This window comes from Mustelus asterias, chromosome 1 (assembly GCF_964213995.1).
Source record: "Mustelus asterias chromosome 1, sMusAst1.hap1.1, whole genome shotgun sequence".
Classification (NCBI taxonomy): Eukaryota; Metazoa; Chordata; class Chondrichthyes; order Carcharhiniformes; family Triakidae; genus Mustelus; species Mustelus asterias.
Window position 1 is genome coordinate 182,808,109 of NC_135801.1, and position 22,826 is coordinate 182,830,934.

At 45.2% G+C, this 22,826-nt stretch overlaps 1 protein-coding gene across 2 annotated transcripts in view; it reads left to right on the forward strand.

The window, feature by feature from the left end:
* Positions 1 to 4,091: 4,091 nt before the first annotated feature.
* eif2ak3 (eukaryotic translation initiation factor 2-alpha kinase 3) overlaps positions 4,092 to 22,826 on the forward strand; it is a 91,823-nt gene continuing 73,088 nt past the window's right edge. Inside the window, exons 1-2 of one of the 2 annotated variants that reach the window (XM_078223997.1) lie at positions 4,092 to 4,405; positions 10,593 to 10,722. In XM_078223997.1, the coding sequence (XP_078080123.1) occupies positions 4,176 to 4,405; positions 10,593 to 10,722 (360 nt within the window). In that variant the 5' untranslated portion in view covers positions 4,092 to 4,175. The remainder of the gene's footprint in view (positions 4,406 to 10,592; positions 10,723 to 22,826) is intronic. The other variant, XM_078224005.1, reaches the window with a different exon arrangement.

Below are 22,826 nucleotides of genomic sequence, written 5' to 3' on the forward strand. Positions count from 1 at the left end.
GAGGAGACTTGACAAGGTGGATGCCGAAAGGAATTTCCTCTTGTAGGAGAGACGAGAATGAGGGAACACAGTTTAAAAATAAGTGGCGGAATTTTCCAATCCCCCTTCCCCCGCCAGGTGTGTTTTGTAGTGGCAGAGGTGGCCCACCATTGGCCGATGGCGAGATCTTCCACACATGGAACAGCAACATCTCTGGCAAGGTCAGCATTGACCATCCCTAATTGCCCTTGTGAAGGTGCTGATCTTCTTGAACCACTGCAGTCCATATTGTGCTGGGATATGAATACAATGCTTGATCAGGAGATGGCCCCTCTTGAGCAATTAGTGTTTCTTCTGTTCTTGGGGCTGGCAATCATCCTTGCGCACCTGCGCAGAAAAGAAGGGACAAAACTGCAGGTCAGGTGACCTGAACGGGAGTCCTGTGAGAAGCGGCTGGAAGAGATCCATGGAATCTGCTTTGGTCGCATCTGTCATTTACTTTAAAGTGTGGTGTGTCTGACCACAGTTTGCCTGTTAATTTACATCCAATATATCGTTACTCTGAATGTTAGAGTATAAGGTAGATATGGTGATGTGGTTTATCCTTCCTAACTTGTATGTGACTGTGAAGATATAACTGGGGTGGAGAAATAGTGAATAGTTGAATCATATTCTTATTTTTTTTAAAATTCATTCAAGGGATGAGAGCTTCGCTGGCTAGGCTAGCATTCCTTGCCCAACTCTAATTGCCCTTGAGAAGGTGGTGGTGAGCTGCCTTTCTGAACTGTTGTAGCTCTTATAGTACAAGTACATGCCGTTAGGGAGGGAGGTCCAGGATTTTGACCCTGTGACAGGAACGGTGATATATTTACAAGTCAGGATGGTGACTGGCTTGGAGGTGAACATCCAAGTTCGAGGGTTCCCATGTATCTGTTGGCCTTTGCCATTCTAGATGGTCATGGGTTTGGAAGGTGCCACCTGAGGAGCCTTGCTGAGTTTTCGCAGTGCATCGTGTAGATGGTGCACACTTTTGACTGTGAGTCAGTGGTGGAGGCAATGAATGTTTGTGGATGGGGCACCAATCAGATGAGCTGCTTTTTCATAGATGGTGTCAAGATTCTTGAGTTGTTGGAGCTGCACCCATCCAGGCAAGTGGAGAATATTCCATCACACTCCTGACTTGTGCCTTGTAGATTGTGGACAGGCTTTGGCGAATCCGGTGATGAGTATACTACAGAGGCTTGCAGCCTCATGATTGCCAGTCAGCTTCCGAGAACGTTCTGGAACAGCAAGCCCTGACTGACCAGAGTGATCCCCACGCTATTCCCCGACTGGCTCCTCAGGCCACGTGACCCCGACTCAGCAGATGAATTTGTAAGGGACAATCACACAGCTGGGTTCATAACAATATGATGCAGGTACATCAACAGTGTTGTTAGTGAGAAGTTCCAAGATTTTGGCAGAGCAACGGTGAAGGAATAATATTACTTTCCAAGTCAGGATGGTGTGTGATTTCTAGAAATTGCAGATGGTTGTGTTCCTTGTCCGACTGTTGCGTTTGTCCTTCTAGACGGCAGTGGTCACAGATTTGGAAAGTGCAGTCGAAGGCACCTGGTGATTTGCTACAGTGCATGTTGACAATGATGAGACGGAATACTGGAAAGTGATAGAGAATCTGGTGAATGGTGCAATGACAATAATCTCTCCCTCAAAGTCAGTTAAACAAAGGAGGTAGTCATCAACTTCAGGAAATGCAGTGGAGAGCACGCCTCTGTCTATATCAAAGGTGATGAAGTGGAGGTGGTCAAAAGCTTCAGATTTCTAGGTGTTCAGATCACCAAAAATCTGTCCTGGTCCCTCCACACCAACGCTATAGTTAAAAAAGCCCACCAACACCTCTACTTTCTCAGAAGACTAAGGAAATTTGGTACGTCCACTATGACTCTTACCAACCTTTACAGACGCACAATAGAAAGCATTCTTTTTGGTTGTATCACAGCTTGGTATGGCTCCTGCTCTGCCCAAGACCGCAAGAAACTACAAAGGGTCGTGAATGAAGCCCAGTCCATCACTCAAACCAACCTCCCACCCATTGACACCGTCTACACTTCCTGCTGCCTCTGAAAAGCAGCCAGCATAATTACCGTGGGCAACACAGTAGCACAGTGGTTAGCACTGCTGCTTCACAGCTCCAGGGACCTGGGTTCGATTCCCGACTTGGTTCACTGTCTGTGTGGAGTTTGCACATTCTCCTCGTGTCTGCGTGGGTTTCCTCCGGGTGCTCCGGTTTCCTCCCACAGTCCAAAGATGTGCGGGTTAGGTTGATTGGCCATGCTAAAATTGCCCCTTAGTGTCCTGAGATGCGTAGGTTAGAGGGATTAGTGGCTAAATATGTAGGGATATGGGGGTAGGGCCTGGGTGGGATTGTGGTTGGTGCAGACTCAATGGGCCAAATCGCCTCTTTCTGCACTGTAGGGATTCTATGATAAGATATGGAGATGCCGGCGTTGGACTTGCACAGTAAGAAGCCTCACAACACCAGATTAAAGTCCAACAGGTTTATTTGGTATCACGAGCTTTCGGAGCACTGCAGACTCACCTGATGAAGGAGTAGCGCTCCGAAAGCTCGTGATACCAAATAAATCTGTTGGACTTTAATCTGGTGTTGTGAGGCTTCTTACTAAGCATAATTAAGGACCCCACGCTGCCTGGACATTCTCTCTTCCACCTTCTTCCATCGGGAAAATGATACAAAAGTCTGAGGTCATGTACCAACCGACTCAAGAACAGCTTCTTCCCTGCTGCCATCAGACTTTTGAATGGGACTCCCTTATATTAAGTTGACCTTTCTCTGCAACCTAGCTATGACTAGACTACATTCTGCACTCTCTCCTTTTCTTCTCTATGAATGGTATGCTTTGTCTGGATAGCACACAAGAAGCAATACTTTTCACTTATACTAAAATATTTGACAATAATAACTCAAATCAATGACTAGGGGGTTTTCACAGTAACTTAATTGTAGTTTTAATGTTATAGAATCATAGAATCCTATCGTGCAGAAAGAGGCCATTCGGCCCATCAAGTCTGCACCAACCACAATCCCACCCAGGCTCTATCCACATACCCCCACATATTTACCCACTAACCACTCTAACCTATGCATCCCGGGACACTAAGGGGCAATTTAGCATGGCCAATCAACCTAGCCCGCACATCTTTGGACTGTGGGAGGAAACCGGAGCACCCGGAGGAAACCCACGCAGACACAAGGAGAATGTGCAAACTCCACACAGAATGGAAGCCTACTTAATAAAAATAAACTTTAAATTGATCTTCCTTTTACATCTATCCTATCAAGTACTTTAAAGACCTCATTCTGTTTTTGAAGATAAGAAAGGCTCTCAATCTGTCTCAATAAGTATGGCCTCTGGGTTTTGAAGAGTTATTTTGATAAATAGCTCCCTTTGCCTTCAATCAGAGAATCAAAATGTGAGGCAAACACTCGCAGGGTGGAGTGGCCCTTTAAGGCGATCTGTATGTTCAGTCTTCTCTGGGCCGCCGTCCCTCCTCTCGCCCCGCCCCCCTGCCCCGTGCTGCTTTGGAACCGGCCACGTCTCCCTGCTGATGTCACCCCACAGCTGCTCCAATCGGCCGCGCCGCCAATCTCATGAATGGAAAACTAACGTCTCCCAATCTGGAGCGGCGCGTGCGTCACCCGTTCCAACCCCCCGCTCCTTATTGGCGGAGCAGCCCAAGAGCTCGACCAATGAACGGCGGCCGCGGGAGCGGCCCGCCCTCGCTTCGCAGCGGATTGGCGAATGTCGGAATGGCATGGCATGGCTTCCACCCAATCAGGACACGAAGGGGGCGGGACAAACCCCCTCACAACAAACCCCCCTCAAACCCGATTCGGAAGGCAGTGATTGGATATTTTGGACAATCCTGCTGTCGCTTTGTTGAGCGACAGCAGGATTGTCCAATCAGAAATGGGAGCCGGCTGCCCCTACCTATGTATTCGAAGGCCGATTGGTTTCTTTCGTCTGAGCGACGGGAGGGTAAGCCAATCAGAGTGTGGGAAACTGGATGGCGGCCCCGCCCCCTCCGCGCGCCCACCCGCCGCCTCGAACGGACCACAACAAACAGGCGGAGCGGCAGAAGCGGAGAGTGTCGCCGGGTCCGTTCATGTCCCAGCCATGGCTTCTTGGGGCCGCTCCCTCCTCCTCCTCCTCTCCATGCTGATGCTGTGCCTGGCGCTGGGGGTCCGGGAGGAGCCGCCGCCGCTGCTGCTGATGCCGCCGGAGGCCTCAGTTCCTTTGCTCGGCTCCGGGGCAGCGGGGGGTGGAGCGGGAGGAGCCGGGATCGAGGCTGTTGTGGAGGACGATGAGGCGGAGGAAAGCGAGGCGACCGGGGGTGAGAAGCCCAGGTGAGAGCCCCCTTAACCCGCAGCTGCCCCTGTCCTCCCCGGCTCCACCATGTCCACTGTGACTTGTTCTTGGGAGGGCTAGTACAGACGGGATGGGCCAAGTGGCCACCTCTTGTGCCATTATGAGTTCATTGCACCTTGGACTAAACTTTCTCAAACTCCAGTCAGTGATCTTTGAGATTGCTTCTCTCCGTTCTGTTTTTTATTTTCTTTCACCTGTTGGACACTATCCAGATATCACAACATGGACCAAACACCCTTTAGTAAACCTCGTACAATCCCTACAGTGCAGAAGGAGGCCATTCAGCCCATCGAGTCTGCCCTGACAACAATCCCACCCATGCTCCACCCCCATAACCCCTCCTATTTACCCTTGTTAGTCCCCCTCTAACACCAAGGGACAATTTACCATGGCCAATCCACCTAACCTGCACATCTTTGGGAGGAAACCAAAGCACCCCGAGGAAGCAAATGCCGACATGGGGAGAATGTGCAGACTCCACACAGACAGTGACCCGAGGTTGGAATTCAACCCATGACCCTGGCGCTGTGAGGCAGCACTGCTAACCACTGTGCTGCCCTGACAATGGTGCCAACCTATCAAGATGTCTTAAGAGCCTTTATTCTTTTTAGAAACAGAATTGTGAGGCACAGTTTCACAGAGCAGGAATAAGATAAGCCATTGGACCCAGTCACCTGGTTCCTGCTTAAATTGTAAGAACTGTCAGCAGGAGTAGGCAGTTCGGCTCCTTGAGCCTGCTCAGCCATTTATTACAATCATAGCTGATCTCCTATCAGCCTCAACTCCACCTACCAACCAACTCGGGAACAGCTTCTTCCCTGCTGCCATCAGACTTGAGTAGACCTACCTTATGTTAGGCTGATCTTTCTCTACATCCTAGCTGTGGCTGTAACGTATTTTGCACCCTCTCTTTTCCTCTTCCCCTACGTACTGTATGAATGGTATGCTTTGTCTGTGTAACGGACAAGAAACAATACTCCCAGGGGACCAAGGTTCGATTCCTGGCTTGAGTCACTGTCTGTGTCGCGTCTGCACAAGTTCTCCCCGTGTCTGCGTGGGTTTTCTCTGGGTGCACCGGTTTCCTCCCACAGTCCGAAAGACGTGCTGGTTAAATGCATTAGCCATGCTAAATTCTCCCTTAGCGTCCCCAAACAGGTGCTGGAGTGTGGCGACTAGGGGATTTTCACAGTAACTTCATTACAGTGTTAATGTAAGCTTTTATGTGACACTAATAAAAAAACTACTTTTCACTGTGTACCAATCAATACATGTGACAAATCAAATCAAACTTACCTGCCCGTTCACCATAGCCCTTCAAACCCTTACTAATTAAAAATCTGTCTACCTTGTCCTTAAATTTACTCCAAGTCCCGTCATCCACCACGCTCTGGGGTAGTAAATTCCACACACTCACCACTCTTTTGAGAGAGACAATTTCTCCTCATCTGTTTTAAATTTTCCACCCCTTATCTTAAAACTATGAACTCTTGTTCGAGATTGCCCTACAAGGGGAATCATCCTCTCTGTGTTGGCTTTGTCAATCCTCCTCATCACCTTGGACACCTCAGTTAGACCTCTTATTCTTCTAAACTCCAGGGAGTAAATGCCTAAAATGCACAACCTTTCTTAGTAAGATAAATCCTTCATCTCTGAAATCAATCTAGTGAACCTTCTCTGAACTGCCATTGCATCCCTCTTCAAGTAAGGGGACCAAAACTGTACGCAATATTCTAAGTGAAGTCTCATTAATGCTTTGTACAGTAGCAGCAACACTTCACCACTTTTATATTCTATTCCTTTAGCAACAAGTGTCAAAGTTCCATTTGCCTTCCTTATTACCTGCTGAACCTGCATACTAGTTTTCTGTGATTCATGCACGAGGACACCCAGATTCCTCTGCATTGAAACTCTCTGAATTTTCTCTCCATTTAGATGATGGTTTGCCTGTGTTTTTCTACCAAAATGGATCACTTCACACTTATCTACCCCATTTGCCAAATTTTGCCCCTTTCATTTAGCCTATCCATATCCATTTATGGGGCTTGGTTTAGCTGAGTTGGCTGGTCAGCTAGTTTGTGATGCAGAGCGATGCCACCAGCGTTGGTTTAATTTCCATACCAGCTGAGGTTATTCATGAAGACCCACCTTCTCAACCTTGCCCCTCACCTGAGGGGTGGTGTTCCTCAGGTTAAATCACCACCAGTCAGCTCTCCCCCTCAATGGGACGTGCAGTCTATAGTCATTTGGGACTATGCCAATTTTATTTATTTCTTATATCCATTTGTAAATTTCTTATTATCGTAACTTACTATCCCACCTGTTTTAGTTCTCTGGGGGAGTTAAAGATGGTTAACCATAGAGTGCGGAGTTGGAGCATTGGTAGACAGTGTCTGATAGACCTTTGGATGCTCTTCTAAGAGCTTGTGATGGAACCACTTTTATTCAGTGTAACAGAAGAGAGTCATCCTGGTAGATAGGGGAAATGTACTGTGACTCCAGTTCATCAGAGGTGTCCTTGCATGTTTGCAGCCAGACCCAAGCTTTTGGCGTGCAACTGTGGAGAATGCAAACAATATATATTCAATATTTTAAAAATCTTTCTGATTTTGTTTTACAAGTGGTTGTGGTTGGGGTTTTACAGTGAAAATATATCTCTCTTGGCTTAGAGTTCATCTAGTTCATGTTAATATTTTAGAGGTAAAGTTTAGTTCTGGGAGGACTCAAGTTTAATTGGAAGAAGATGGGATAAATAAAACCTAAAGCAGCTTGGAATATGCTACACTTAAAAGATTGGGCCATGTTGACTTAAGGCAGTGGTTCCCAAAGGGTGCGGCGCGCCATACTGGTGCGGCGAGAGAGGATGGCAAGTGTGGCGGGAAGATTCAAGGACAATCAAAGAAACATTTAAACATGGTTTAAACAAGCATTGTTTTATACTTTCTGGATGTCCCAAGATCATATTATAAAGTAGTTGTGTTCTATGTTATGAATCAAGCACTGCTAAGAGTTGTTTTTTTGTTTTTGAATGTATTTCTTATCAATAAAAAATTCAGTGTGGCGCGAGCAAATTTTTATTCCGAAAGTGTGGCCCAGTGAAATAAGTTTGGGAACCACTGACTTAAGGGTTTAATAGCTAGAAGGGTAATAGCAGCTGGGTTTACTGAACTGGAGCCATAATGTCTACACTGCTTTAAAAACGTGGAGTCCAGGGATGTTTTGTTTGAGTTGCAGCTAATTGGTTTAAAAGTAGTCACTGAACCCTGAAAGACATCATGGAGATGGGTGGAGTTTAAGAAGGTTATTTATTTCTGTTGTTGGGTGAGAGGGGGAGGCCAGTTACAGTTTAGACCTCATGTAGTTTGCGACTCTTAGAGAAGCCCTGGAAGCTGTGAGCAGTCAGGGCTCAGGGAAGTCCTGGGGAGCTGAGAAAGTGACTGGAGGTTGTTAGTTCTATGCTGGAGGCAGTTGGGGCTCAGGAGAAATCTTCGGTAATTTGGAGTTTGCTGCTGGGAGATAGGATTCACCCCTGGATTTCAATGAATCTCAGGTGAAGAGATTGAACCATCAAGAGGTGAGCAGTCATTGAGGCAGCCCAGGTGGGAGGGGTTTTTGAGGGAAGCCGGAGGCTCGACCTCCGAATGTTGAAATCCGTTGTGAAAAATAGTGTTTTAATGAGATTTCGTGACTCTCTGATCATTAATGTCTGAGTGGCTGGCTGAAAAATCCGACATTTGTCTATGTTGCATCTGCCACTACTTCATTTATTATAAGGCTAAAGATGTAGAAGCAGAAGTAGACCATTTGGCCCATCAAATCTGCTCTGCCATTCAATGAGATCTGATATGATCCTCAACTCCATTTTCCTGCCTTATCCCATCACCCTTGATTCCCTTGCTGACCTAAAACCCAGCTTCTACAGCTCTCTGCCATAAAGAATTTCACAGATTCACTACCCTCTGAGAGAAGAAATTCCTCCTCATATCTTTGTTAAATAGGCGACCCTTTACTCTGAGATTATGCCTTCTGGTCCTAGACGCTCCCACAAGGGGAAACAACCTCTCAGCACCTACCCTGTTAAGCCCCCTGAGAATCATAGATATCTCAATAAAGACGACTCTCATTCTTCTAAACTCCAATGAGTGCAGACCCAAGCTGCTCAACCTCTTTCCTCATAAGAGAATCCCTCCAAACTTGGGATTAACCTGGTGAACCTTCTCTCGACTGCCTCCAATGCCGGTATGTCCTTCCTTAGATAAGGGGACTAAAATTGTTCGCAGCTTGCCTGTTAATTCATATTTATCTCATTTTAAGAGACAAATATTCTAGATGTTTAACTTTGCTGACTTTGTATAGTTAAATTTATTTTCACCTTGTGGATTTATTAAGGATTTGGGAGTTCAAGCTTTTGCCCATTTTAAACAAAAAGTTACTGGTCCCTAACCAGATTATAACAAGATTTCACATTAAGACTGTCTCAAGGCTCTGTTGTTACTTGAATTAATTTAACACAATGCCACTATACTATTAGACCATTGATTAAATGCTGGTTTCTTTTTCATTTTGTGCAACACTCATGTATCACTGTAAATAGTTTTCACCAGTCATGATGGGTTGAACTATCAGGTCAGAGGCTGTAAGTCGGAATTGCAAGAGCAAGAAGAATTCGAAAAGAACATGTCGGTGTTTTGGTCATTTGATCAGAGCTGAAAAGCTGCAGAGATCTCCCAGTGGACAGAGTGGAGGGCAGCAGAAAGAAGGGTCAACCTAGGTGTAGTTAGATGACTGACATTGGGTGGGAAGAGGATGCAGAGATGCTTCAGCGTGATTTGGACAGGCTGTGTGTGTGGACATCTGCATGGCAGATGCAGCATAATGTGGATAAATGTGAGGTTATCCATTTTGGTAGTAAGAATAGGAATACAGATTATTACTTGAATGGGTGTAAATTGAGAGAGGTGGATACTCAACGAGACCTTGGAGTCTTCGTGCATCAGTCGCTGAAAGTAAGCACACAGGTACAGCAGGCAGTAAAGAAGGCAAATGGTATGTTGGCCTTCATAGTGAGAAGATTTGAGTAGAGACATAGGGGTGTCTTGCTGCAATTGTATAGGGCGTTGGTGAGGCCACACCTGGAGTATTGTGTCCAGATTTGGTGTCCTTATCTAAGGAAGGATGTCCTTGCTATAGAGGGAGTACAGCGATGGTTTACCAGGCTGATTCCTGGGATGGCAGGTCTGTCATATGGGGAGAGACTAAGTCGGTTGGGATTATATTCGCAGAAGAGTGAGAGGGGATCTCATAGAAACTTATAAAATTCTAACAGGGTTAGACAGGGTAGATTCAGAAAGAATGCTCCTAATGGTGGGAGAGTCCAGAATTAGGGGTCATTGTTTGAGGATAAGGAGTAAGCCTTTTAGGACTGAGGTGAGGAGAAATTTCTTCACCCAGAGGGTGTGGAATTCGTTACCACAGAAAGTAGTTGAGGCCAAAACATGGTCTGATTTCAAGAAGAAATTAAATATAGCTCTTGGAGCAAAAGGGATCAAGGGATATGGGAGGAAGGGGGGATCAGGACATTGAATTCGATGATTAGCCATGATCAAAATGAATGGCAGAGCAGGCTTGAAGGGTTGAATGGCCTACTCTTCCTCCTAGTTTCTATGACATCAGAGCTCTTCAAGACGTGCTGTCGTGGATGTGCGAGGATGGAGCTAGATGGATGAGTGTGGCGTACCATGACTGCATCTCTCTTGATGCAGTGAAGGATAAGAGAAACATGACCACAGACAGGGCAGAATAGGCTTGATGCTTGCAAGCGGGGTGTCAAGGGCGGAATGCCAGGAAGGGAGATGAGAATGAGGGAAGGCTCAATGGAGCATAAATGGTGGCACACATCAGGTGGGATCAGTAGCCTTTTGTGGTACTGTAGATTCTTATTAATTTTGCTGTATCATTCAAGGTGTTCTTTGCAGATACAGTCTAAGTTTCAAAGGGCTCACTCGACTACTTATGATGGTGAACAGTTGTCTGTGTAGACGTAGAAATCATACCAGTCACTTGTACTGAAATTCTGTTGACCAATTTTCTATCATCACAGTGGATAATATCAGACTTGTGTGTCAGAGCATCTCATCTTGCCTTTATCCTGCTTGTATCTGCTGGCAGATCCCTGGTTATTATAAGCATGATGGATGGGCGTATTGCAGCATTGGATCCAGAGAATCATGGGGCCAAACAGTGGGAGCTCGATGTGGGCGCTGGTTCTCTAGTCTCTGCCAGTTTCAGCAAGCCTGAGGTAAGGATGAATGCCATTGTCTGTCACATCTTTCTGCCAACTTCCACCTCCATAACTTTGACCATCCCCATCTCTGCTTCAGTCTGTTTGCCAAAACTCACATCGATGCTTGTGTCACCTCCAGGCTCAACCTTCCCAACCCTCTTTCGCTTATCCAAGCTCTATAAACTTCAGCTTATTCACAGCTCTGCTGCCCACATCCTATTGTGATCTAATTCACTATCGTCCAGCACCCTGAGGTCACTGACCTGCCCCAAAGACTTGAATTTAAAATTCTCATTCTCGTGGCCTCATCCCTCCTTATTTCTGTAACCCTCTCGTGTCCTGCTCCCTGAGAGAGCTCTGCATTCCATCATTTCACAAGTGGGAGACTTCAACGTCCATCACCAAGAGAGGTTTGCTGGACGGGTCCTAAAGGACGTATCTGCTCGACTGGGAGTTGAGGGAACCAACATGAGGGAAAAACATACTTGGGCCCCATCCTCACCAACCTGCCTGCTGCGAATGCATTTGTCCCTAACCGTATCGGTAGGGGTGACCACCACACAGTCGTTGTGGAGACAAAGTTTCGTCTTTGCATTGAGGATACCGTCCATTGTGTAATGTGGCACTATCACCATGCTAAATGGGATATACTTTGAGCAGATCTCACAACTGCGCGTCCATGAGGCACTGTGGGCTTTCATTTTCAAAGGCATTTGATAAGGTGCCACTCAAAGGGCTACTACACATGACAGGAACTCATGGTGTTGAAGGTAATATTTTAGCATGGATAGAGTATTGGCTAATGAACAGGAAGCAGTGAGTGCCGATAGAAGGGCAGTAACCAGTGCAGTGCCAGAGCTGTCAGCGCTGGGACCACAGCTCTTAATAAATATGAATGATTTGGAGGAAGGAACAGAAGTTTGCGGATGATCCTTCCACAGTCCAAAGGTGTGCAGGTGAGGTTGATTGGCCATGCTAAATTGCCCCTTACTGTCAGGGAGACTAGCAGGGGAAATACGTGGGCTTACGGGAAAAGGGCCTGGGTGGGATTGTTGTCAGCGCAGGCTCAATGGGCCGAATGGCCTCCTGCACTGTAGGGATTCTATGATTCTCAGGCAAGTTGTAAGGAGGATATCAATAGTTTGAGATATTGACAGGTTTGGTGAGTGGTCAGAAAATCGGCAAATATAATTCAAGGTGAGCTTGTTCATTTTGGAACAAAGAATGAGAAGGCGGATTATTATTTAATTGGAGAGATACTGCAGAAAGCTGTAGCACAAATGGATTTGGGGTCCTTGTTCATGAAACCTGGAAAGCTAGAATACAGGGGCAGTAGGTAATAGGGAAGGCTAGAGTATAGAAGTAAAGAGGTGGTGCTACATTTGGAATGTGCAGTTTTGGTCCTCTTATTTAAGGAAATATATATTGTCATTGGAGGCAGTACAAGAGGAGGTTTACGAGGATGATCCTGGAGGGACTGACATGAGAAGATTAAACAAGTTGGGTCTGTACTCCTTGGAGTTCAGAAGAATGAGAGGTAATATGACTGAAACATATAACATTTTTCAGGGGTTAGACAGGGTTAATGTTGGGAGGATGTTTCCACTCATCGGTGCATGTCGGACCAGAGGGCGTAGTTGCAGAATAAGGGGGTGCTCATTTAAGACGGAATGTTAGATCAGCCATGACCTTATTAAATGCGGAGCAGGCTTGAAGGGCTGAATAACCTACTCCTGTTCCTATTTATTATCACCAAGCCAGGGAATCAACCCTGGTTCAATGAAGAGTGCATGCCAGGAGCAACATCAGGCATACCTTAAGAAGAAAGAGGTGAGAACCTGGTGAAGCTACAACACACGACTAGTTCCATGCCAAATAGCAAATGACAGATAGATCTAAGCAATTCAACAACCATCAGATCTAATCTCTGCAAACCTGCCGTGTCCAGTTGTCAATGGTGGTGGGCAATTGAACAACTCACTGGAGGAGGATATCCACATTCTCAGTAATGGAGGAACCCAGCACATCAGTGCAAAGAATAATGGTGAAGCATTCGCAACAATCTTCAGCCAAAAGTACTGAGTGGATGATCTGTCTCGGCCTCCTCCGGAGGTACCCAGCATCACAGATGCCAGTCTTCAGCCACTTCTATTCAGTCTACATGATATCCAGAAATGGCTGAATGCACTGGATGCTGCCGAAGGCTAAGGGCCCTGACAGTATCCCAGCAATAGTATTGAAGATGTGGTCCAAAGCATGCCGTGTCCCTAGCCAAGATCTTCCAGTGCAGCTACAACACTGACATCTACCAGGCAATGTGGGAATTTGCCCAGGTATGTCCTGCGTACGCACAGCAAGACAAATCCTACCTGACCAATTGCCACCCATCAGCCTCCTCTCAAATCATCGGTAAATGGTGTAAAGGGTCATTAACAGCACTATCAAGTGGCACTTGCTCAGGAATAGTCTGCTCACTGACGCTTTGGGTTCTGTCAGAGTCACAGACCTTGACCTTAGTTCAAACATGGATGAAAGAGTTACATGACAGAGGTGAGAATAACATCAAGGCAGCATTTGACTGGGTGTGACATCAAGGAGCCCGAGCAAAACTGGAGTTGATAGGGATCTGGGGGGAGAGGAACTCTGCTGGTTGGACTCATACCTAACACAAAGGGAGATGGTTGTGGTTGAAGATCAGTCATCTCAGTTCCAGGACATGACTGCAGGAGCTTCTCAGGGTAGTGTTTTAGGCCCAACCATCTTCAGCTGCTTCAAAAGTGATTTTCCTTCCATCATAAGGTTGGATGTTGGCATGTCCATTCCTCAAGCAGTTCATGTCGAAATATCTAGGCTTGGGCTGATAAGTGGCAAATAACATTTATGCCAGGCAATGACCGTCTTTAACAACTGAGAACCTAACCATTGCCCCTTGACATTCAATAGTATTACCAGGTCAGAGGCTAGAAATCCTGTGGTGAGCAACTCTCCTCCTGATTCTACAAACTTTAAGGCACAAGTCAGACCTGTGATGAAATACCCACCACTTGCCTGATGAGTGCAGCTCCTTGAGCACTTAAGACTCCACGCCATCCAGACAAAGCCTGCTTGATTGGCATCCCTTCCACAAACATTCAATCCCTTTATCACTGACCCACACTGGCAGCCGTGTGTACGGCTACAAGATGCACTTTGGCAACTGACAAAGGCTCCTTAGGCAGCACCTTCCGAACCCACGACCAATACCATCTCGAAGGACAAAAGCAGCAGATACCTGGAAACGTTCACTTCAAAGTCATGCACCATCCTAACTTGGAAATACATCACCGTTCCTTCAACAACACTGGGTCAAAATACTGGAATTCCTTAACATCACTGTGGGCGTACTTAGACCTCAGGGACTGCAGCGGTTCAATAAGGCAGCTCACCACCACCCATTTGAGGGCAATTAGGAATGGGCAATAAATGCTGGCCTGGTCGAGACTCTCTCATTGTAAAAATGAATTTTAAAAAAAAGACCTACCTTAAAACCCATTCTTTTACCTGAGTCTTTAGTGATTCCTTGATATCTCTTCCTTTTCCTCAGCATCAATTTTTCATCTGCAAAGTTCTTTAGCATCTTTAACATTAAAGTAATCCCGTGTAAATACAATTCCTGTTGAGGATTCTCCTACACCTGTTTTGTTTTTAGTTTATTAACACATTGTATTATTGCCACGGATCAGTTGGTTAAGCTTTCAGTCCTGAACCGGGAAGTTGTGGGATGAAGCAAGTGATTAGGAAGGCAAATGGAATGTTTGTTTATTGCCAGGGGAACTAAATATAAAAGTTGGAATGTTTTGCTACAGTTGTACAAGGCCAGTGAGCTTGACGTACGTGGTAGGGAAGTTGTTGGAGAGGATTCTTAGAGACAGGGTGTATGCGCATTTAGAACGGAACAATCTCATTAGTGACAGCATGGTTTTGTAAGAGGGAGGTCGTGCCTTACAAATTTGGTGGAGTTTTTTGAGGAAGTGACAAAAACGGCTGACGAAGGAAGGGCTGTGGATGTCGTCTATATGGATTTTGGTAAGGCATTTGACAAAGTCCCTCATGGCAGGTTGGTTAAGAAGGCTAAGGCTCATGGGATACAAGGAGAGGTGGCTAGATGGGTAGAAAACTGGCTTGGCCACAGGAGACAGAGGGTAGCAGTCGAAGGGTCTTTTTCCGGCTGGAGGTCTGTGACCAGTGGTGTTCCACAGGGCTTTATATGATTTGGAAGAAGGTGTAGTTATCAGCAAGTTTGTGGATGACACGAAGATGGCTGGACTTGCGGATAGCGATGAACATTGTCGGACAATACAGCAGGATATAGGCTGGAAAATTGGGCGGAGAAATGGCAGATGGAATTTAATCCAGATAAATGCGAAGTGATGCATTTTGGAAGAACTAATGTAGGGGGGAGTTATACAATAAATGGCAGAGCCATCAAGTGAATAGAAACACAGAGGGACCTAGGTGTGCAAGTCCACAAATCCTTGAAGGTGGCAACACAGGTGGAGAAGGTGGTGAAGAAGGCATATGGTATGCTTGTCTTTATAGGATGGGGTTAGAGTATAAAAGCTGGAGTCTGATGTTGCAGCTGGTTAGGCCACATTTGGAGTACTGCGTCCAGTTCTGGTCGCCGCATTACCAGAAGGACGTGGAGGCTTTAGAGTGCAGAGAAGGTTTACCAGGATGTTGCCTGGTATGGGGGGTCTTAGCTATGAGGAGAGATTGGGTAAACTGGGCTTGTTCTCCCTGGAAAGATGGAGAATGAGGGGAGACCTAATAGAGGTGTACAAAATTATGAAGGGTATGGTGAGGGTGAACAGTGGGAAGCTTTTTCCCAAGTCAGAGGTGAAGATCACGGGGGATCACGGGGTCAAGGTGAGAGGGGCGAGGTATAACTCGGATATCAGAGGGGCGTTTTTTTACACAGAGTGGTGGGGGCCTGGAATGCGCTGCCAAGTAGGGTGGTGGAGGCAGACATGCTGGCATCGTTTAACACTTACCTGGATAGTCACATGAGCAGTCTGGGAATGGAGGGATACAAACAAATGGTCTAGTTGGACCAATGAGCGGCACGGGCTTGGAGGGCCGAAGGGCCTGTTTCCTGTGCTGTACTGTTCTTTGTTCTTGACTTGGTGAGCCCATATCTGGAGAACTGATGTACAGCTGTAGTTGTCTTATTTAAGCTTTGATATATGCATTAGAAGCAGTTCAGAAGTTTCACTCGTCTGAGAACTGGAATGGGAGGACTGTTGTATTAAAGGAAAGGTTGACAGTGAACCTGTATCCATTGGAGTTCAGAAGATTGAGGGGTCATCTTATTGAAACATGCAAGATCCTGAGGGACCTTGACGGTGGTTCTTGAAAGGATGTTTCCCCTTGTGGGAACTGGGGAACACAGTTTAAAAAATAAGGAGTCTCCAATTTAAGACAGAGTTGAGAAGAAATGTTTTCTCAGGGTTCATTCATTTTTGGAACATTGATACCCAGAGTGGTGGAGGCAGCGCCAATGAATATTTTTTAGGGCAGAAGGTAGGTAGATTCTTGATGAATGAGGGACAGAGGAATATAGAGACGTTTGCTAAACTCATTCAATGTTACCAAACAGCAACATCTGATTTTCTGTCTACTGGATGTTCCGCGGCTTCATTTTGCATTGAAATTCTAACACTTTTTCTGGTCTGATTCCTGTTCTATGATTGTGAATGCACGCATTCACTCCTGTTATTGCCAGTCACTGTGGCACATAGTTGAGATCTGCACATTATAACCTCTGGGAGACGTTGAGAAATCAGTAGTTCTGCTTTCCTGTTGATATGATGAAAGACACTGTAGACTGCTTGATGAAGGGCAGGACGTTCCTTGAATTGCCTTTCTCTATCACTCAGCAATGAGGTGAGAAGAGAGATCAAACAGCTTAGACCTATACTCGCTGGAATTTAGAAGAATCAGGGGAGATTAAATTGAGGTATACAAGATGATAAAAGGTCTGGATAAAGTAGACGTGGAGCGGATGCTTCCTCTTGTGGGGCATTCTAGGATGAGAGATCATAGTCTTAGGATAAGGGGTAGCAAATTTAAAACTGAGTTGAGGAGAAACTACTTCTCCCATAGGATTGTGAATCTGTGGAATTCGCTCTCCCAAAGTGCAGTGGATGCTGGGACAGTGAGTAAATTTAAGGAGGGGTTAGACAGATTTTTAATTGGTAATGGGGAGAAGGCAGGAAAATGGGGATGAGGAGCATATCAACCATGATTGAATGGCGGAGCAGACTCGATGGGCCGAATGGCCTAATTCTGCTCCTATATCTTATGCACTTATTAACTTTTAAGGCGGATTATTATTTAAATGGAGAGAGACTGTAGCAAACTGTAGCACAAAGGGGCTTGGGGGTCCTTGTTCATGAAACCCTCAAAGTTGGCATACCGTTGTGGAAGGCAAAATATATGCGAGCTTTTATTTCAAGAAGGTTGGAGTAAAAAAGTAGTGTGTTGCTACAACTGTAAAAGGTACAAGTGAGGCCATGAGGCCACACAAAGGGATTTGGGAGTCCTTGTTCAAGATTCTCTTGAGGTTAATGTGCAGGTTCAGTCGGCAGTTAGGAAGGCAAATGCAATGTTAGCATTCATGTCATGAGGGCTAGAATACAAGAGCAGGGATGTACTTCTGAGGCTTTATAAGGCTCCGGTCAGACCCCATTTGGAGTATTGTGAGCAGTTTTGGGCCCCATATCTAAGGAAGGATGTGCTGGCCTTGGAAAGGGTCCAGAGGTGGTTCACAAGAATGATCCCTGGAATGAAGAGCTTGTCATATGAGGAACAGTTGAGGACTCTGGGTTTGCACTAATTGCTAAAGGGAAGATCCTTTAAAACAGAAAGGGGATCAGGGGTTATGTTGAAAAGGCAGGAGAATGGGAATGAGAAAACTATCAGCCATGATTGAATGGCGGAGCAGACTCGATTGGTTGAGTGGCCTAATTCTGCTCCTGTGTTTTATGATCTTATGTTTGTACTGTGTGCAGTTTTGGTCCCCTTATTTAAGGAAATATATATTATCATTGAAGGAAGTACGGAGGAGGTTTAGTAGAATGACCCTGAGTACAGAAGGACTGCTATATGAGCAAAGATTAAACAGGCTGTATCTGTACTCCTTGGAGTTCAGAGAAATGAGAGCTGATATAATGGAAACATAAAATTCTTAGGGACGTGGACAGGGTAAATGTTGGGAGGATGGTTCCACTCATGGGAGAGTGTAGGACCAGAGGGCATAGACTCAGAATAAGGGGGTGCTCATTGAAGATGGATTTTAGGAAGAATTTCTACTCTCGAGTGGTGAGTCTTTGGAATTCTTTACCCGAGGAAGCTGTGGAGGCTGAGATTTATAGGTTTTTAGCCAGGAGGGGAATTGAGAGTTACGGAGAGAAGGCAGGAAAGTGGATTAGTGAATGTTGGATCAACCATGACCTTGTGAAATGGTGAGCAGCTCGAAGGGCTGAATGGCCGACTCCTGTTCCTATTTTGTTATGGTCTAACAACAGCAAAAAAAGGCCCAGCTCTTGTGTCGGGTCCATTCGTTCTTCTGAGTAGATAGAGGTGGCACTGATACAAAGTTGAATTTCTTTTATATAGAACAGGTCTTAAAATTAACATGACAGAAAGCTGAAAGAAACTGGAGGGAGAGAGATAACAAAAGCCAGTCCAGTATTGATTAATGCAGCACTCGGAACAGACTCTGGACTGAACTAACTAAACATAGAACTGTGACGACAATATAAGCTAATTCTTATCTGTGTTATTGAAACTGCTCGGCAAATGTTCTCTCGAGCTGCAAAAACCACTTGCAGGGTGCTGTTTATGAAAAACTTTGTTTTGGCTTCTGAGAAAGTCTGTTTCTGCTAAGCGTTGTACTTTCAAAGAATACAGTCAATTTTTCAAGCTAATCCCAGCATGCCTGCTGTGTTTTAAAATGTGGTCAAGTTAGCTTTAAAAGTTTAGCATTTAAATGTAATTGCACAGGCAGAAATATCTTAAAATGAAGTCTTTGCATTAATGAAGCAAACAGAGCTAAGCATACATAGGAGCCCTCGAAGCTTATCTCACTACTGTTTGCAAGATCTTGGTTGTCGTAACATAGTTACTGTCCTTCACAATGGAATATTCGCTGAAATCAATATAAATAATTCCATTTGTATGTGAGTGCTTTATATAGTTGTGGTAAAAAGCCACATAAATCATCAGCTACAGCCTGTGTGCAGCAAACAGAGGGTGAGTTGGCATCACTAGAGAAGAGACGACAGAAAGATGACGCTGAGAGTCGTGACCCAAAAACCAACTTGTGGGATTCCCCTCCGAGAACTTGTTTTCCGGCTCTCAGCTAGAAGTGAATCCAGGCAGAGCTGTTTTTGTGTTGTAGTGGGCTGTTTCGAACCTTGTCATCAGAAACTGCCTTGTACTGTGTCTGAGGGTATCTACAATTTTTTCTGGGTCCCTTGATCATGTCCAACCTTCCCTCCATGTTGGCAATTTATGTTTTGAGCTTTCGGGGTTAAATAAAGAACAAAGAACAGTACAGCACAGGAAACAGGCCCTTCGGCCCTCCAAGCCTGTGCCGCTCCTTGGTCCAACTAGACCAATCGTTTGTATCCCTCCATTCCCAGGCTGCTCATGTGACTATCCAGGTAAGTCTTAAACGATGTCAGCTTTCCTTTTTTTTAATCGTCTCTTCACCCCTGATCCACTGAGGAGTCTGCGTTATAATACTTCATGACATTCCAAATTGTTTGCTACCAATGACAGGCCCTTTTTCTTTGAAATGTAGTCACTGTCGTAATGCATTATGTAGAGTGAAGCTGTCTCAGAATTGTGAACAGCTCACCTTGACCATCAAGTCAGAGGTTTACAGCATGGAAACAGGCCCTTTGGCCTGGCTTGTCCATGCCGCCTTTTTTTTTTACTGCTAAGCTAGTCCCAATTGTCTGCGTTTGGTCCATATCCCTCTATACCCATTGTCCCCATGTAACTATCTAAATGCTTTTTAAAAGACAAGATTGTACCCGCCTCTACTACTACCTCTGGCAGCTTGTTCTAGGCACTCATCACCCTCTGTGGAGAAAATTGCCCCTCTGGACCCTTTTGTATCTCTCCCTCCTCACCTTATACCTATGCCCTCTTGTTTTAGACTCCCCTACCTTTGGGAAAAGATGTTCATTATTTTATAGACCTCCCTGAGCCTCCTACGCACCAGGGGAAAAAGTCCCAGTCTATCTGTGTCTCCATATAACTCAAACCATCACGTCCCATAGCATCCTAGGAAATCTTTTCTGCACTCTTTCTAGTTTAATAACATCCTTTCTATAACAGGGTGACTAGAACTGTACACAGTATTCCAGGTGTGGCCTTACAATGTCTTGTACAACTTCAACAAGACGTCCCAACTCCTGTATTCAATGTTCTCACCAATGAAACCAAGCATGTTGAATGCCTTCTTCACCACTCTGTCCACCTGTGACTACTTTCAAAGAGCTATGAACCTGTACCCCTAGATCTTTGTTTTATAACTCTCCCCAATGCCCTACCATTAACTGAGTAAGTCCTGCCCTGGTTCGATCTAATAAACTGCATCACCCTGCATTTATCTAAATTAAACTCTATCTGCCATTCATCTGCCCACTGGCTCAATTGATCAAGATCCCGTTGCAATCCTAGATAACCTTCTTCACTGTCCACTATACCACAAATTTTGGTGTCATCTGCAAACTTACTAACCATGCCTCCTAAATTCTCATCCAAATCATTAATATAAATGACAAATAACAGTGAGCCCAGCACTGATCCCTGAGGCACACCGCTGGTCACAGGCCTCCAGTTTGAAAAACAACCATCTACGCCACCTTTTGTCTTCTGTCATCAAGCCAATTTTGTATCTAATTGACTAACTCGCCCTGGATCCCGTGAGATTTGAGCTTGTGCAATAACCTACCATGCGCTACCTTGTCAAAGGCCTAGCTAAAGTTCATGTACTGCCCTCATCTACCTTCTTGGTTACCCCATCAAAAATCTCTTATCAAATTCGTGAGACATGATTTTCCACTCTCAAAGCCATGCTGACTGTCCCTAATCAGACCTTGCCCCTCTAAATGTCTGCTGATCCTGTCTCTCAGAAAACCTTCTCACTTGCCCACTACAGATGTTAGGCTCACCGGCCTGTGAACTTTTCCTTGCAGCCCTTCTTAAAGGCACAACATTTGCCCCTCTCCAATCTTCAGGCACCTCACCTGTAGCTGTCAATGCTTCAAATATCTCTGCTAGGGGACTCGCAATTTCCTCCTTAGCCGCCCATAGTGTCCTGGGATACGCTTCATCAGGTCCTGGGAATTTATCTACCTTGATGCGCTTTAAGACTTCCTGTAACTACTTCTCTGGAATATGTACGCTCCTCAAGACATCACTGTTTATTTCCCCAAGTTCCCTAACATCCATGCTTTTCTCAACAGTAAATACCGATGAGAAATTTTCATTTAGGATCTCGCCCATCTCTTGTCGATCCGCACGTAGATGACATTGTTGATCCTTTATGTATTTGTGGAAGCTTTTTGGATTCTCCTTTGTCTTATCTGCCAAAACAATCTTGTGTCCCCTTTTTGCCCTCCTGATTTCTCTTTTAATTCTACTCCCCTTTCTATACTCTTCAAGGGATCCACTTGATACTAGCTGCCGATGCATATCACATGCCTCCCTCTTCTTCTTGACCAAGGCCTCAATATCCTGAGTCATCTAGGATTCCCTACTTCTACTAGCCTTGCCCTTTACTCTAAAAGGAATGTGGCAGATTAGAATATAAATTGAAAAAAGCCATGGACTAAGATATGTGAAAGTGCCAGTTCAACCGAGCCTAAATATTTGGTTTGAGCCGAGTCTTGCTCTTGAAGGAGAAAGCACTGAGTTTTGAGCACGACCAACTCTTTGTTGTTGTCTACACCTGAAACCCAGAATCTGGTGAAATGGTGCAATGACAATGTCTCCCTCAAGGTTTGTGAAACAAAGGAGATAGCCATTGACTTCAGGAAACGTAGTGGAGAACATTCCCTTTTCTCCATCAACGGTGATGAAGTGGAAATGATCAAGTGCTTCAAGTTTCTAGGTGTTTAGATCACCAACAACTTGTCCTAGTCCCACCATACTGACGCTACAGTTAAGAAAGCCGGCCAACACCTCTACTTTCTCAGGATGTTAAGGAAATTTGACTTGTCCGCTACGACTCTCACCCATTTATACAAATGCACCATAGAAAGCATAGAAAAGATGTATCACAATTTGGTATGGCTCCTGCTTTGACCAAGACCGCAAGAACTACAAAGGGTTATGAACGTAGCCCACTCCATCATGCAAACCAGCCTCCCATCCATTGGCTCTGTCTACACTTCCTGTTGCTTCGGAAAAGCAGCCAGCATAATCAAGGACCTCACGCACCCTGGGCACATACTCTTCCACCTTCTTCCGTCGGGAACAGGATACCAATGTCTGAGATCATGTACCAACCGACTCGAGCATAGCTTCTTCCCTGCTACCATCAGACTTTTGAATGGTCCTATCATATATTAAGCTGATTCTCTGCACCCACCTGTAACTGCAACACTATATTCTGCATCCTCTCCTTTCCTTCTCTCCTATGTACTTTATGAATGGTATGCTTTGTATAGCACGCAAGAAACAATACTTTTCACTATAGAAATGTGTGACAAATCAAACCAAACCAGTGTGTTCTCTGTCTCTGAGCTGTCAGAGTTTTGCTCTCTGTCATGGATACTTTTGGGTTCAGTCATTGGCACAGATGTGAATGCTGTAATGAACGGATTAACAGTTTTATTTTAATAAGTCGCCAATAATCCAATTCTCATTGGAAGGTGGCATCATGTAGAAATATCCACCAATCTGATCAGGATCAGCTTCTTGTGAATTTGGATTAGTGCCTAATGCCAGTATTTAAGTTTTGAGTTACATCATCCATGCTGTGAACTTTGGTGTAAATGCTGATGCAAGTTTTGATACAGTAATGTGATTGAGTAAATGCTTGAGTGGTTCCATTAACATTG